We start from the raw sequence: 13,397 nt of genomic DNA on the forward strand, positions 1-13,397 counted from the left end.
ATGATGCATTGTTACAACATTATAAAAAGTAAAGTAATAATCAATTCTGCTTAAATATTAATGCATCTGTAATGACAGTCCAATAAAGGTTGGAAACACAGAAACACGCTGCAAACACAACCAAATATAGTGATGTAGAAGTTTCACAGACTACAAGGGAAATGTCTCTGGGGATATATGAACACATGGAGCAGGCTTGTTGTTGCCTTGGTGACCCCAGCTATGAAGGTTGATCCTATGAGTCAGATTTCCAGAAAGCTGCTGTTAACCCTGCAGCGTTTCTGCAGCTACTTGTTTGTTTTCTTTATTTGCAGCTTGTGTCTGTATTTGGTTGTGTTCTCTCACTTTGCAGCATTTTTCCTAAATAAAATAAATGATCTGTGTCCAAATTGATGCAGATGTTTTACTTTATTTTGCTTGTGTTTTGTGTATTTCCAAGTGTTTATTTGCTTGGCTGAACTCTCAGGACCATCACAGGAAGCACACAACATGTACATAACTTTAACATAGACTGAGAATCATTCGCAGGCTGTAGACAGCTGTGTGCTCAGGTGGGTTGAGGTGGCAACGAAGACGGTCACGTTCACATGTTAGCTACAAAAGAGAATCTGATCCAAATTATTAAGACTGATTTGACATGTGTCTTTAAACTCTTTTAAAAATCGGAATTTTAACTTTAATCTTAGATTTTTCGATTTTCAATCTTTGAGGATTAGGGTGTGTGTGTGAAAAATGTGGTTTCTCTTTTTTTTTTGATAATAGCATTTTTACTTTCAAGTTTAATCTCTTAATTGTGAGATTAAAGTCAAAATCCTAAAAAAAATAAATACATAAAAAAAATCCTCAAAAAGTCCAAATCGAAGAATCTAAAATGAGACTAAAGTTAAAATTCTGACTGAGTCAGAAATCTATTTAAAAAAAAAAAAAAAAATTGGCCCTAATCCTCTTCCGTAGTTCAGCCTGTATGAGAACCCTCCTCTCTCTCCCTGCCGGTCTCCCGCTTCCCACCATCATCACTGTCAAATTGGGAGCCTGTCTCTATGACAACGTAGTACAGGCGGGGTTTGCCAGCTGGAGGCAGAGTCAATCAGTCCTCAGTTGGCATCACAGCTCGAAAACCTCCACACCGCATCACGCCCTGGGTGGAATGGAAGAAAAGGACAAGAAAGAAAATGTATGTAGCTGCTTTTTTCTTCGTTTAACGCCGCATGCATTGAGACGTTTAATACTGAACCGCTGAGGATGGTGGGAAACAAAAATCCAGGAGCAGAGTTTGTGCAGCTGAGTCACTGATTGTTTTAGGATCCGAATCAATAAAGCTATTGTTCCCATCGGTGCCATAGGTTGCAGCGCACCGCAGACTGCATGATGAGGGACCGGCTCATAGATCCTCCAGTAATAAAGTGTCTTGTCTGTGGAGCGGTAGGCCTCGTGCTCATCTGTGCGTGTACACATCTCTATTGTTTCACAGGGGGAGTACATCGGAGAGATAAAGGGTGGGCTGCGGCCTTCAATGAAACTGGTTGTTATGGGAATTATTAACAAGAAACCCAAAAGGTTAGTGCACACACACACACACACACACACACACACACACACACACACACACACACACGCACACACCTGTTTTCAATCTGCAAGGAAGAGCGAATTGTACATTATTAACGTACTGTTGCGCACATGACGTGGCAGCCAATTAAAGTCAGTGATAAAGATGCCCTGGCTGCCAATAAAACAGATTTTTAAAGCAGATACAGCTGCTGTCTGTGTTTGAGGGCATATGCCAACCTCGCAGCGAGTCCCCGTGCAGGGAAAATATCCTTGTGCGTTTCCTAATTATAGGTTAGTCCGTGAATGTGCGTGGGAGAGCTGCAAATCCCATGAAATCTAAAGAGTCACTGTGGAAATTCTTTGGTTGATAATATCATCGGGTTGTTTATTCAGTCAGTCATCAATTATGTCCAGTAAAACATCACAATTAGGCTACACAAAAAAAACACAGCGAGCAAAAATAAACTTCTTTTTTTATGTAAAGAAACTTATTTTTGGCTGCAGAAACATCAGCAGGGTTTTTAAGGACAGACGCTCGAAGGGCCAATTTCCTCAATACTGACTGTAACAGGACAGTGTTTATTTTAGATCTTTCCATTTTCATTTTATTTCTCTTTAGTCTGCTGTTAATATCACCAAAAAATATGCAGCCAAACACGTTTGTCGTCTTGGTGCTCAGATTGGGTTCAAATAAAATGTACATTCACAAAAAAACTGTAATAAAGAAACAAAATTCCCTGTAAAATGGGAAAGTTGTACACAAGTGTGTTGTTTGTGACGTTTTAGCTTTGGTCCAAAGGAAGAGCTGCAATCAAAAAAGAAATATTCAATTTATCTTTTTGTTTAAGTCATGATACCTCATTGTCAGAATACTCAATACTCAAAATGTTGCTGAAGTTATTTTACAAAAGGATATCAAAAATAAAAGTTGTCATTATGCAGAATGGCCTCTGTCAGTGTTGTATCCTCGTATTATTGGACCATTGTTATATGAGTATAATGTAAGACGTAATTGGTGAAGATGAAGCTTATTTTAAATTAAATTTCTCATTATTTTGTTTGTAAAATCTTAATCAGCAAAGTAATTTTTATTATCATAGTTAAATAAATGTAGTGCAGTGAAAAAGCAAAATATCTCGCCTTGACATTAGTACATGTACCTTTAACTTCTACTGAAGTGCAGTGCAGGAAATGTTCTTTGTTTTTTTCCACTGCTGAAAATTGAATGAGAAAATGAAGAGTGAGATCCATCGTTAGTGATGTGTGAGATCTCACTGACACTGATTAAGATCATCTGATATTCAGACGTCATTAAATGCCTCATTACCAGATTATAGTTATCATGAAGACCAGGAGATGTCACTGTTCTCCACGTAATCTGGACAGGAAGAAAGAAAGAAAGAAAGAAAGAAAGAAAGAAAGAAAGAAAGAAAGAAAGAAAGAAAGAAAGAAAGAAAAGCTAAATGTCAGTCTTCACATTTTAGTATTCTGCACCACTCTGTCTGTCCCTGATGTCCGTGTGTGTTTCCTCAGCATTGAGCTCACTGTGTCCACGAAGCCTCAGGACGCGGACACGGAGGGCGACGTGGGTCTTCTGCTGAAGGTCAGCTTCATGGATAAGGCCGTCCAACGCAACGCCCGCCTGGCTGGAAAGTGGGGTCCGGCTGAAAACACCCTCTCCTTCTTTCCTTTCGCACCTGGAGAATCCTTCAAGGTACTTTAAAAAAATATATGTCTGACTGTTTTTGCACTGAGACCGGATGATTGTAACGTGTGAGATCTGGGGAGTGACCGGTGTTACACTCACAGTGAATCACCCTGTGACACAGTCAGCCTTTAAAGCTGCACCATAAGCAACTTTGCATGTTTGGTTGCCACGGTAACATGCTATTGTTTGTCACTGTTAGGATAAAAGTAGTAGAGGTGATTATCTTTTATGGTTCTGTTTATCTTCTTCCTCTGGAGTCTAGACAGAGCACGGAGTTGCTGCTGTTTACATGATGTTCATACATTTAAAATACTTTTCTTCTCTCTTCTCTAAATAAAAGTCATATTTACAATAAATTTAGAATAATTTGTGCCTAACAAATATAAGTCCGTACGTACTTCCTGCCTCATAAAACATTTGTAAAAAAAGAAAAAAAGTAAATCTCCCTGCACCTTTGCTGCTGCATTATTAAGTTTCTTGTTGCGTTGCTGCCACCGACACTTGATGAGTGTAAAACCCATGTTAGTGCATGTGAATGACATGAAAACATTGCTCCATAGTCCTAATGATAGCCTAACATTTCACAGCGTCTCTTTAATTGTGTAAATATGTTTTGGGAAACTCCAAACGACACAAAAAGACAAAGCTAATGACTGGTCCGTCACTGGTCGACTTCCCTGTTGCAGCCCCGGCTTGTGAGTCAGGCTGACACTAAGTTTTAAGTCTAAAACATGCAGCTTTAAATATAAACTAGAATCACCTCCTCCACTCAGACCAGTCTCCGGTCACAGGTTATTTATCCAGAGTCAATATAAAATATGAAGCGTTTGTGTGAAATTTTATCATAATTTCTGTAAAGTCTTGAGTTATGGCTAAAAAGGGTTTCATGAGGTCACACTGACCTTGACCTTTGACCTTTAGCCACCAAAATGTAATCAGTTCATCCTTAAGTCCCAGTTAGTGTTTGTGCCAAATTTGAAGAAGTTCCATCAAGGCGTTACTGAGACGTCGTGTCCACGAGACGGACGAACAACCTGAAAACAACATGGCTGCTGCTCTGACTGTTGTCGACGCGGAGGAATAAAAACATGCAGCTTTAAATATAAAAACTAACCCCCCCCACCCCCCGTATTCTGTCCGACTCTTAGATGGAGATCGTTTGCGAGCACCAGCAGTTTCGTATCCTGGTGGACGGACAGCCTCTGTGTGGCTTCACCCACCGGATCCCCAAGCTCGCCTCCCTCACCTCCTTACGAGTCTTTGGAGACCTACAGCTCACCAAGGTGGCCTAACCCCCGCAGACGAACGACACCAGGACGTCCCGGGACAGCAGACAATACACACGATTAGAATAGAACTACTTCTTGAGTGACTAAATTGACCCCACGATGGGGATGTTGTGTTTCCAGTTCCAAACAAAGTTTTACCTGCCTCGTAATCACGTGTAAAGTCTAAGTGCCTTCACTAGATTACCTGTTTGGGGACTTGAAGATACTGACTGAATGTAACAGTCATCAATGTCTTAAATCAACTGAGGAATGTGATTTGAACTGAAGTGAATTAAGTTTTAAACAATGCGGTCTAAGCTTCGATATTTTTCCCTCCATGAACGTTTGTACAAACATGATGTGTCAGCAGTAAAAGGAGCTGCATCAGGCTTTGTGCACTGAAACCAGGTTTCAGATGGTTCGTTCTTTGATTTCTCTGGAGTTAACCTTTGAAAGCACTTACGTTTACGAGCGCCTGCATGAAGATGAATGTTTTCTGAAATCAGCTGATTGTCATTCTGTGGCCGACTAAGTACTGTAACAGGTGTAACAATGTAAAATGATTTAAGTAGCCTACATTAGTGCATGTCAGTGTTTCTCTCCTCTGAGTTTATCTCCACTTTTACACATTAGATTATTACGTCACACTTTCTGTTACTGCACCGTCATCCACTAACGCCCGCTGGTTCCCGTCCGTTTCATTTACCACTAGCACTTTTTATGTGAATGTTACATATTGACTTTACTTCACTGCAATAAATCACTTTTGTTGTTATTTTTTTTTTTTGGTTGTTGTTTTTCCCTCTGTGCTCGTGTAACTTCTACTTGGACTTCCTCCAGCGGCGCATCATGTTTCATATCAGGCGATTCCAGCGGAGTAAGGCTGTGAAGCAGCAGCGGCTCAGCCTGAGTCACTCAGATAAAGGCTGGACTCAGCTTGCTGAGTGGGAGTGTCAGTCTGTTATTGCAGGGAGCGCCTCCAGCAGCCGGCCTGCACTCAAACCCCATGACTGTGACAACCTCCTCCCCGGGCGTCTCTTGTCTGTACTTGCACGTCCTCTTGCTATCAGATCCTTTACTTAAAGATAAACGAACCCTATAAACCCAATGAAAATACTCCACCCCTGAGATAATTGATGGGGTAGGAAACAAGAAAAAGTTCTGCTGCACAAATATGTAAAATATTGTTTTTGAAATATTGAATAACTGTACAAACCTGGTTCTCAAATTCTTACTGAAATAAAAACATTTTTGAAGTTTAGAGGAAACAGAAATCTGAGAGTCGACAGAGGGGCCACATGTTGCTTTTTGCAAAAGAAAAAAAAAGGTGCAAACCACTAATTTAATATTTAACACTGTATTTTATTTTGTCAGATATAAATCAAAATCACTTCATCTGAAAATGAACGAGTTATTTTCACTGTCAGAAGTAGCAAGCACCTCAAAGCCGTGGCTCAGTACTGGAGTAAATGATTTCTGCAGCACTGAGTGTGGAGACGTATCAAGCTGTTTATGTTTATATTTAATGTTGAAGAAATCATGTAAAACACATTAAAAAAAAAAAAACCCATTTACATTAAACTGAATATGTCACAAGAGAAATGCCACAGTTTTTAAAAGCAGTTAAATCGTCCTGGTAGAAACTTTAAAACACAGAATCAGGAATGTTACGTAACCGCTGCCACGTTCATTTCGATCGCATGCTCCCTCCCTGTTGCTACGGTACATTCATGGAATGTGTAAATGGACTCTCCGTCAGAACAGGAAGCTGCTGCTTCACGTCTGCTCTCTGATGGCGTCGATCCAGTCCATCTTCTCCTGCTGCGTCGGAGCCTGGATGAAGTAATGTGTGTCTGAGTGAGTGATGATTTTAAACAGGTTTCCCTGAATGTTTCCTTTCACACCTGCAGAAGATAAATCAAGGTCGTTATTTATAATCAATTAACATGGAAAACAAAAATAAAATGTAATATATGACATAAATGTGCCTGTATCAAGAGTGAGGTTTCCATATGTGTCACCTGTAAGAGGATTTATTATCATCACATATATATATATATATATATATATACACATATATATAATGGTTTATTAAAACAATATACATTATTCTATATGTTCATATATGTTTTTCTTATTAATTTTAAACATGTTTCTTCACATTCTGGGAAAATGTCTCAGACTTTTGGACTCTACTGTTTATAATGTAAACACGTGTTAAAAGGCTTTATACGTATGTCTGGTTTCATATGTAGTTTTTACATATGTGTTTTTATTTTATATGTATATGGAAATTCAACATATGTAGATGTATTAAGTTTGTGTGTGGGGAGGAATAAGAGGATGTTGTTGCTCATCCTGTCTTACAACAGTTTGTTTTTAAAAACGATGTTTTCGAGGCGTCACCGCAGACGGCGACTCACCTGAGGGAACGCCGTTATCGTCCAGAGAAGACACCAGACAGCTGCGCAGTGAGAAGCCGCCCGCCGGGCTGAGGTCATCCTGAGGAGTGACACAAGACAGGAAGTGGATCAGACTGACTCAGGACTGTGGAGGGGAATTACTGGGAATTATGGGTATTATGAGTAATGACCTGAGGCAAAGGTAAAACAAAACAACTGCTTAGTTTGAGCCTTTTGTCATCATCCAGGAGTTCACCTACATCATGGGATCTGAGCTTTATATATTTGTTATGTCCATCAATCTGATTCTTTTTTAAGTTTAACCAGATGATTAGTTTTTAAAACGTCCTGTAAGTGATTGTAACAGTAGTTTATTGCCTGCACACTCACCTTGGTGGGATCGTAGTAGTGAAGGAACGCAGGTTCTGAACGCAGCACAAACAGTCGCACCTTCCAGTTCTTCCTCCTGTGTCCCTGCGTGTAAAGATCATTTACAGTGTCACTTTGACACATTCACTCTCACAAATACAAACAGTGATTTTAAGTTGTGTTCAACAGTCTCACCAATAGTTAATAAAACACTTATTGATGCTTTATACATCAGTTATAAGCCAGTAATGAGATCACAAGTTGGGTTGCCAGGTTTGGCCACTGGCGGGTGTTTATCCCATGTTTTAATGATTGTTATTAATCCATTAATCCAGAGGTTTCTCACTTTGTAATAATCCATCAGTTCTGCAGCTAGAAATGTGAATAAATTGTTAATAAAAGTTTTTTTTACATCCATGTAATCTGCTCTTGTAAATGTTAGTAAATTGTTGATAAATGGATTTTGTGATCTCCCAAAGGTTGTTGTTATTAATGGCTTATAACTGATCTATTCATCAACCATTAGTTATGCCATTAGTTATAAGCTATTTGGAACTGGTGTTAAATATGAACTCGGGGCTAATTCACCTGTTTCAGCAGAAATCCTCTCTTTATCACTTTCCCGCTCAGCTCCACTGCAGACAGCGACGTCTCCGCCTTCACGCTGCCTCTCTTCTTTAAGTTTTCAGACTGTGATTAAACACAAACACGTTGTGAACCGAGCAGAACCTCCGCCTGCTCAGACGGATGTAAGAAGAGGATTAACGCTCACAATCAGGGGTCAGAGGTCAAAACGCTCAAACTCAGTGCTACTCACGAAGCTGTACAGAGCGGTGGAGTCGTCCATGAACTGCTCGCTGAGCCCGGCGGTGCGCAGGGCCTCCACGCTCTTCAGGCCGACCGTGCGCAGGAAACCCTCCTCCAGCAGGGCGGAGGCCAGCGTCACGGCCTCCACACGGGTCAGAACCAGCTGCATGAACACCAGCCAGTCCACCACGGCTGAACCTGCAGGGACGCCACACACCTAAAGCTATACGTGCATGTACGTACACACTGTACTGTGATATGCTCATGGAGTCAGACATAAACCCAGCGGATACATGAAGACGTGATTTAAATAGATGCAGCACTAGATACAGACTGAAGAGAACAAGCTTCATATATTCAGGTGTTTTATTGTTTTCCTTGAGCCTGGCTTTAAACACACACACTGGCTATAAACAGGTTTATATAGATGCAGGTGCTTTAGAGACAGAGACAGACAGGGACAGTCTGAACAGACACCTTACTTGTTTATTATTGTTTTTCTCTCCCTGTCAATAAATCTCATGTATTTAAATGTATAGCAATAATATGTTGTTATGTTATATTATCACTTTCTTAGTCTTGTCTAGTTGTTTTCACCAAATAAATTTTAAAAAAGCAGATTTTACAAATGTATTTACTCGTCACCGTGTCTGAAGTTGTTGTTCTAAATTCTTTATTAGTCTTATATATATATATAATATATATGTTTTGAACTGTCTCTGTAAAATACAAATTAACTCATATTGCTTAAAAATCCAATGATATCATTCAAAACTTAATTTAAATATCAATAATTGCTAAAGATACGACCTGTAAGCTACAGTGTGTCCCAGTTATGAACCGAGCTCCATCCTGCAGAGAGCAGAGGACAGACGGCAGGCTGCTGTCGTCTCAGATCAGATCACACCTGACAGGTAAAAGAGGAAAGAGGCTCACCTGAGAAACAGTTGCTGTAGCTGCTGCCCTGCTCCACGTGAGTGCTCATCTTCATTCCACTGTGGACGTCGTACATGGAGTCCAACACTTTGCTTTAAGACAGAAGGAAAAAGAGAAACATGTCAGATGTAAAAACAGAGGCAGTGAAAACACCACAGGGTTGGACGTTTACGTGAAGACTGTGGGAGACGTTTGTTGTTTACCTGAGATCAATGTTGTGTAACTGGGAACCATCAGGCTCTTCCTGGTTCGTCATCTTCCCACCATCAGCCGCCCGCAGCCGGTCGACGGCAGCCGTGATGTCAGCTGCCCACTCGTCCCGCTCCTCTCGGGAACAAGCCTCCAGGAAATGATCCACTCCGTTTACTGTCTGGAGCTTGAACACCAGCTAAAAATAGAGAAGGGAGATTTTTTTTATCATTAGCACCAGAGGACATTTAAAAATCTGCAGAACGGGAAACATGAATTGAAAAGTTGGATGATGGATGATGGAAGTCAGGTCCTGACGAATCATGAACCTGAGGGAAAGTTCTGTCTCATCAAAACAAGGTGTGAAAGGATGAAGCCCCTCCCCCACTGAGGAGTCTACCCATTAAAACATAAACAAAGGAAAACAGTGAACGCAACATCAGCTGCTCGAATATAAAAACATCATTATATATTGTTAAAGTAATAATTATGACATTAAATTTATTGTTAATTTGTAATTTGACGATTACAAAAATCACCCCCCATTTTATTGGCTTTATAATGTAATTTAGAGAATAAATTAAAACTCTTGATCTTATTACGTTTAATAACTTTAAAGAGGAATAATCTGGTATATTTTTTGTCTCAGTTTTATTGAACTGTAGTTGTTTGTATTGTTTGTATATTTGATTATTTGGATCGATCACAGAAGAATCAGATTGAAAACAAATGATGAAGGTACATTAATGAACTTGACTATAAAGTAATTTTCTGATTGTGCTTTGACAGTAACGTTCAGGTCTTCGTGTTCACCTGGTCTCAGGTGTTTCAAACAGACGAGCTGAGGTTAAATCCACAGTGTTTAAACAGGGATTAGGAAATGTCTCCCGTCTCAACACTGTTTAAATGAAATGACTTTTCAGAATCAGTTTTCTGAAACTTTCCTGTAATCCTATAAAAACCTCCGGTGCCTGAAACAAACTCACCGGCCGATTTTCACAGTCCAGAAAAGGACAAGTCAGCACACAGTCCTTCAGCAGGATCTTCCCTCGCTGACACGAGTCTCTTTTCCCTCCCTCGTACTTGTAATACAGCAGCTTGTCTGGCATCAACACAAACCAGCGCGCCTTCCAGTTGTGTACAACGTGACCCTGGAAGCAGATGAGACAGGACAGTTAGAAAAACCGGCTGCTTGGATTTAAGATCCGTCTGAGAAGAAGCCAAAACTCTGTCAGACAAATAGAAATCTCCATCACCACACTGACTCCTTATCTCACAGCTTCTGAACTTTGATCTGTTCCACAGAAATCTCTCACCCTCTTCACCAGGAATCCTTCTCTCAGAGTCGAGGTTTTCTTGTCTGGATCCATGTTGTTCAGTGCGACCTGGACGAATGAGCTGCCTGTTGCTGCTCGCTCAGGTTTTCAGTCTTCAGGGGAGTTTTCTTTTTTTCCTCTGTGGCTCTCTGAAGTCGTCACCCTGTTCACACCCAAGCACACACACTCACACACACTCACCTTGCTCAACACACATGCGTGTTAACCCACGCCTGTAACTCCTGCCTGTCGCCACAGGAGGGCGCAGCGCCTCCTTCAGAGGGAGGGGGAAGATGTTTTTGGTGAGAGCTCATGATTCCTGAAATGTTTTCCCTCCACAACAACTTCGTCTTCCATCCTGGAGACGAAGCTCCGAGCAGATGAGACGTGTTTTTATCCCATTTTGATGAAAAACCAGCAGCTGGTGGTCGAGCACAGCTGCTGTTCAGGTCTCATTCAAATGTTAATTCCTGCAAAGTGCACAGATACCTGCTTAACGAGAATATGTTGTGCATGAAAGAGGATTGTTACTGAGGCTCCTGCTTCTGAAGCCACACGAGGCCCCGCAGAGCTTTTCTCCTCCGTCTCCGTCTCCTTTTCCTGGTTCCTGGTTCTCACAGAACAAAGAGCACAATAAGGAAGAGGAGACAGTCTTTACTTTCAGCATCATTCCTGGAAATGACTCAGTCTCTCTACTCGTCAAACTTTCTGTTTCACACTTCTGCTCTGAACTGACGCTGCTGAAAACAGGATCACCTTAGAGAGTGAAAGACATTCATCCTGTTTGCATTGGAACTAATGTTGCTCTGTCACACGACCCTCGTATCGTGGTTTTTATGTGTTATGGAACCAGAACCAGAACCAGGCCTGTGTGTGAGAAGACATGTTGTAAATAAGAAAATGAGTGTTGGCTGGATTCCATTTAGCTGCAGGGTCGTAGGTGTGTTGCATGCTGGTTCACCGTCACACTGCCATGTCTGACTGGGACACTTAAATAAATTTGTAAAAGCTGCATAGAGCCTGTTGCTGTTGTTTTGTTTTGCAGTTGAAACCACTGCGATTGCTTCTCTAGGATTTCTTCTCTGGGTCTGAAAAATGAAAACCTTTAAACTCAAACAAAGACTCTGAATTCCTGCAGGATTCTTTAACGGTGGCTGAAGAATCCAGCAGGAAAATGACAGTATGAATTATCTGTTCATGCAAAAATGACCTTGACAGACTGAGGCAGCTGCTATATTGTCGATGTCAGCTTATTGCAGATAGATCTGTTTGTGTAATCGTCAGACAACAACAGAAGAAATTGCAATAAAGAAAAAATATCAAGGATGTTGCAGAGAGAGAGAGAGAGAGAGAGAGAGAACAGGTGAGAGAGAGAGAACAGGTGAGAGAGGTTTACACCATGGAGAGAATCACAGCAGGATTACAGTTGAGAACAGACAGGTTCGCTGAAACATGGTCACCATTAATATGAGCAATGCAATGCTATTTCACAACTACTTTTATGTGTATTTTTATGTTTAGTTGCCTTGTTTGTTTGATGTCATGCTATCAAACAAGCTAACAAATGCTACAGTGACAGGAGCGTTAACTGAGGGACTGAATGACTGATAATGTAGAAGGAACTCTGTCATAAAGTTTGGAACAGATGTAAAAGAAACACAAGTTAAAACAAGTGTAATAATATAATCTTCTTCTCCAGGTTGAATGATTGATGTTGAATAAAAACTCCAGTGTCAGTCAGACAATAACTAAAATAAAACTGTAGATTCTTCTTCTTCCTCATGTCAGTTTTTATTCTGCATGAAAACTAAAGGAAGTGTTAGTGTTGAACTGTCACGGCTCTCCTGGCTGAGTCTCCACAGTGAAGGACTCTGCACGTACAGGCACGCGGTCACGAGACAATGGGAATGTGTCGGGCCGAACTGAGTGTCAGGAAGAAAGAAAAGAATCGGTTAAACAAGGAAACAATAACCTAAATCCTGCTTCACAGTCTCAAGCACCTCTCCGGAGGCGAAGTCAAACAAACTCCTCAGAGCTGAAGTCTGTGAAGCCAAGTCGCAGGTGAAGGTGTGTCTGGAATGCCCTCTGTGTAACATTAACCATAAATCAAACATTAATTACGTAAAAAAAAGAAAAAAGAAATGATGGTGTTTTGGCACGCCAGGATATGAAGGGCTCTGACGCAGGTCGGCTCACGTGGAGCGCCAGGTTGTCCTGGTCACACACACTTAAAACACAAACACCCCGCCAGACTCTGTTTTCTTGGTCCACAGTCTTATTGTTCGCTGGGTGTGTGTTTGCGTGTCCTCGTCCACAGCTGGTTACACAGAGCGTGTGGCTGGTCAATCTCATCCTTTATGAGACTGAAACTGAGACAGGAAACAGAGACCTGAGGGGTTTTATTCCCACATGAGCACAAATCTTTCTGTTAAAGCTGCTGCTTCTTGTGCAAAATTGATTATTTGAAAAGTAAAGATGGTTAAAGAGGAACTAAATTTGCATTTGTTTGCGAGTAAAGAATCAGATTCCACTTATTTCCAGTGATAATGTCTGGTAACTGTTGTTTCTTAACAAACTGTCAATTGAAATAAAATTCCTCAACTTTCCAAAAGGCTGCAGGTGAAAGATTGTTTTGATTTTCTGTCGTCACTCCTCACATGTGGAGGATGAGGTCGACCGTCGACAGCAGTTACAGCAGATTGCCTTGAAAATGAAATGGTGAAATGGTGAAATGGTGAAATGGTGAAATGGAAAAAACAAGATGTTCCGGGGTCAGGAGCAGAAACTCTGTGGCGGCAGATTCTCCTGCTGTTTGCTTTGACATTTCTCAATCTGTGGCCCCTTCAATAAA

General features: G+C 40.9%; 2 protein-coding genes across 2 annotated transcripts; one reads left to right on the top strand and one right to left on the bottom strand.

Annotated features, from left to right (window-relative positions):
• The first annotated feature begins 1,003 nt into the window (after nucleotides 1-1,003).
• Nucleotides 1,004-5,476, top strand: LOC111237151 (galectin-related protein B-like). Its single transcript, XM_022766131.1, has 4 exons — nucleotides 1,004-1,174; nucleotides 1,472-1,557; nucleotides 3,085-3,265; nucleotides 4,408-5,476. The coding sequence occupies exons 1-4, from the start codon at nucleotides 1,148-1,150 to the stop codon at nucleotides 4,549-4,551; spliced, it is 438 nt and encodes a 145-aa protein (XP_022621852.1). The 5' UTR covers nucleotides 1,004-1,147; the 3' UTR covers nucleotides 4,552-5,476.
• Nucleotides 5,477-5,904: 428 nt separating this feature from the next.
• On the bottom strand, nucleotides 5,905-10,735 carry plek2 (pleckstrin 2). Its single transcript, XM_022766133.1, has 9 exons — nucleotides 10,547-10,735; nucleotides 10,217-10,381; nucleotides 9,245-9,429; nucleotides 9,042-9,133; nucleotides 8,116-8,303; nucleotides 7,887-7,988; nucleotides 7,320-7,403; nucleotides 6,951-7,029; nucleotides 5,905-6,431 (listed from the first exon to the last, which is right to left on the bottom strand). Exons 1-9 carry the CDS (start codon nucleotides 10,598-10,600, stop codon nucleotides 6,304-6,306), a joined length of 1,077 nt encoding a protein of 358 aa, XP_022621854.1. The 5' UTR covers nucleotides 10,601-10,735; the 3' UTR covers nucleotides 5,905-6,303.
• Between the last annotated feature and the right edge of the window lie 2,662 nt (nucleotides 10,736-13,397).

Source organism: Seriola dumerili, unplaced genomic scaffold (genome assembly GCF_002260705.1).
Source record: "Seriola dumerili isolate Sdu_G_001 unplaced genomic scaffold, Sdu_1.0 BDQW01000811.1, whole genome shotgun sequence".
Taxonomy (NCBI): domain Eukaryota; kingdom Metazoa; phylum Chordata; class Actinopteri; order Carangiformes; family Carangidae; genus Seriola; species Seriola dumerili.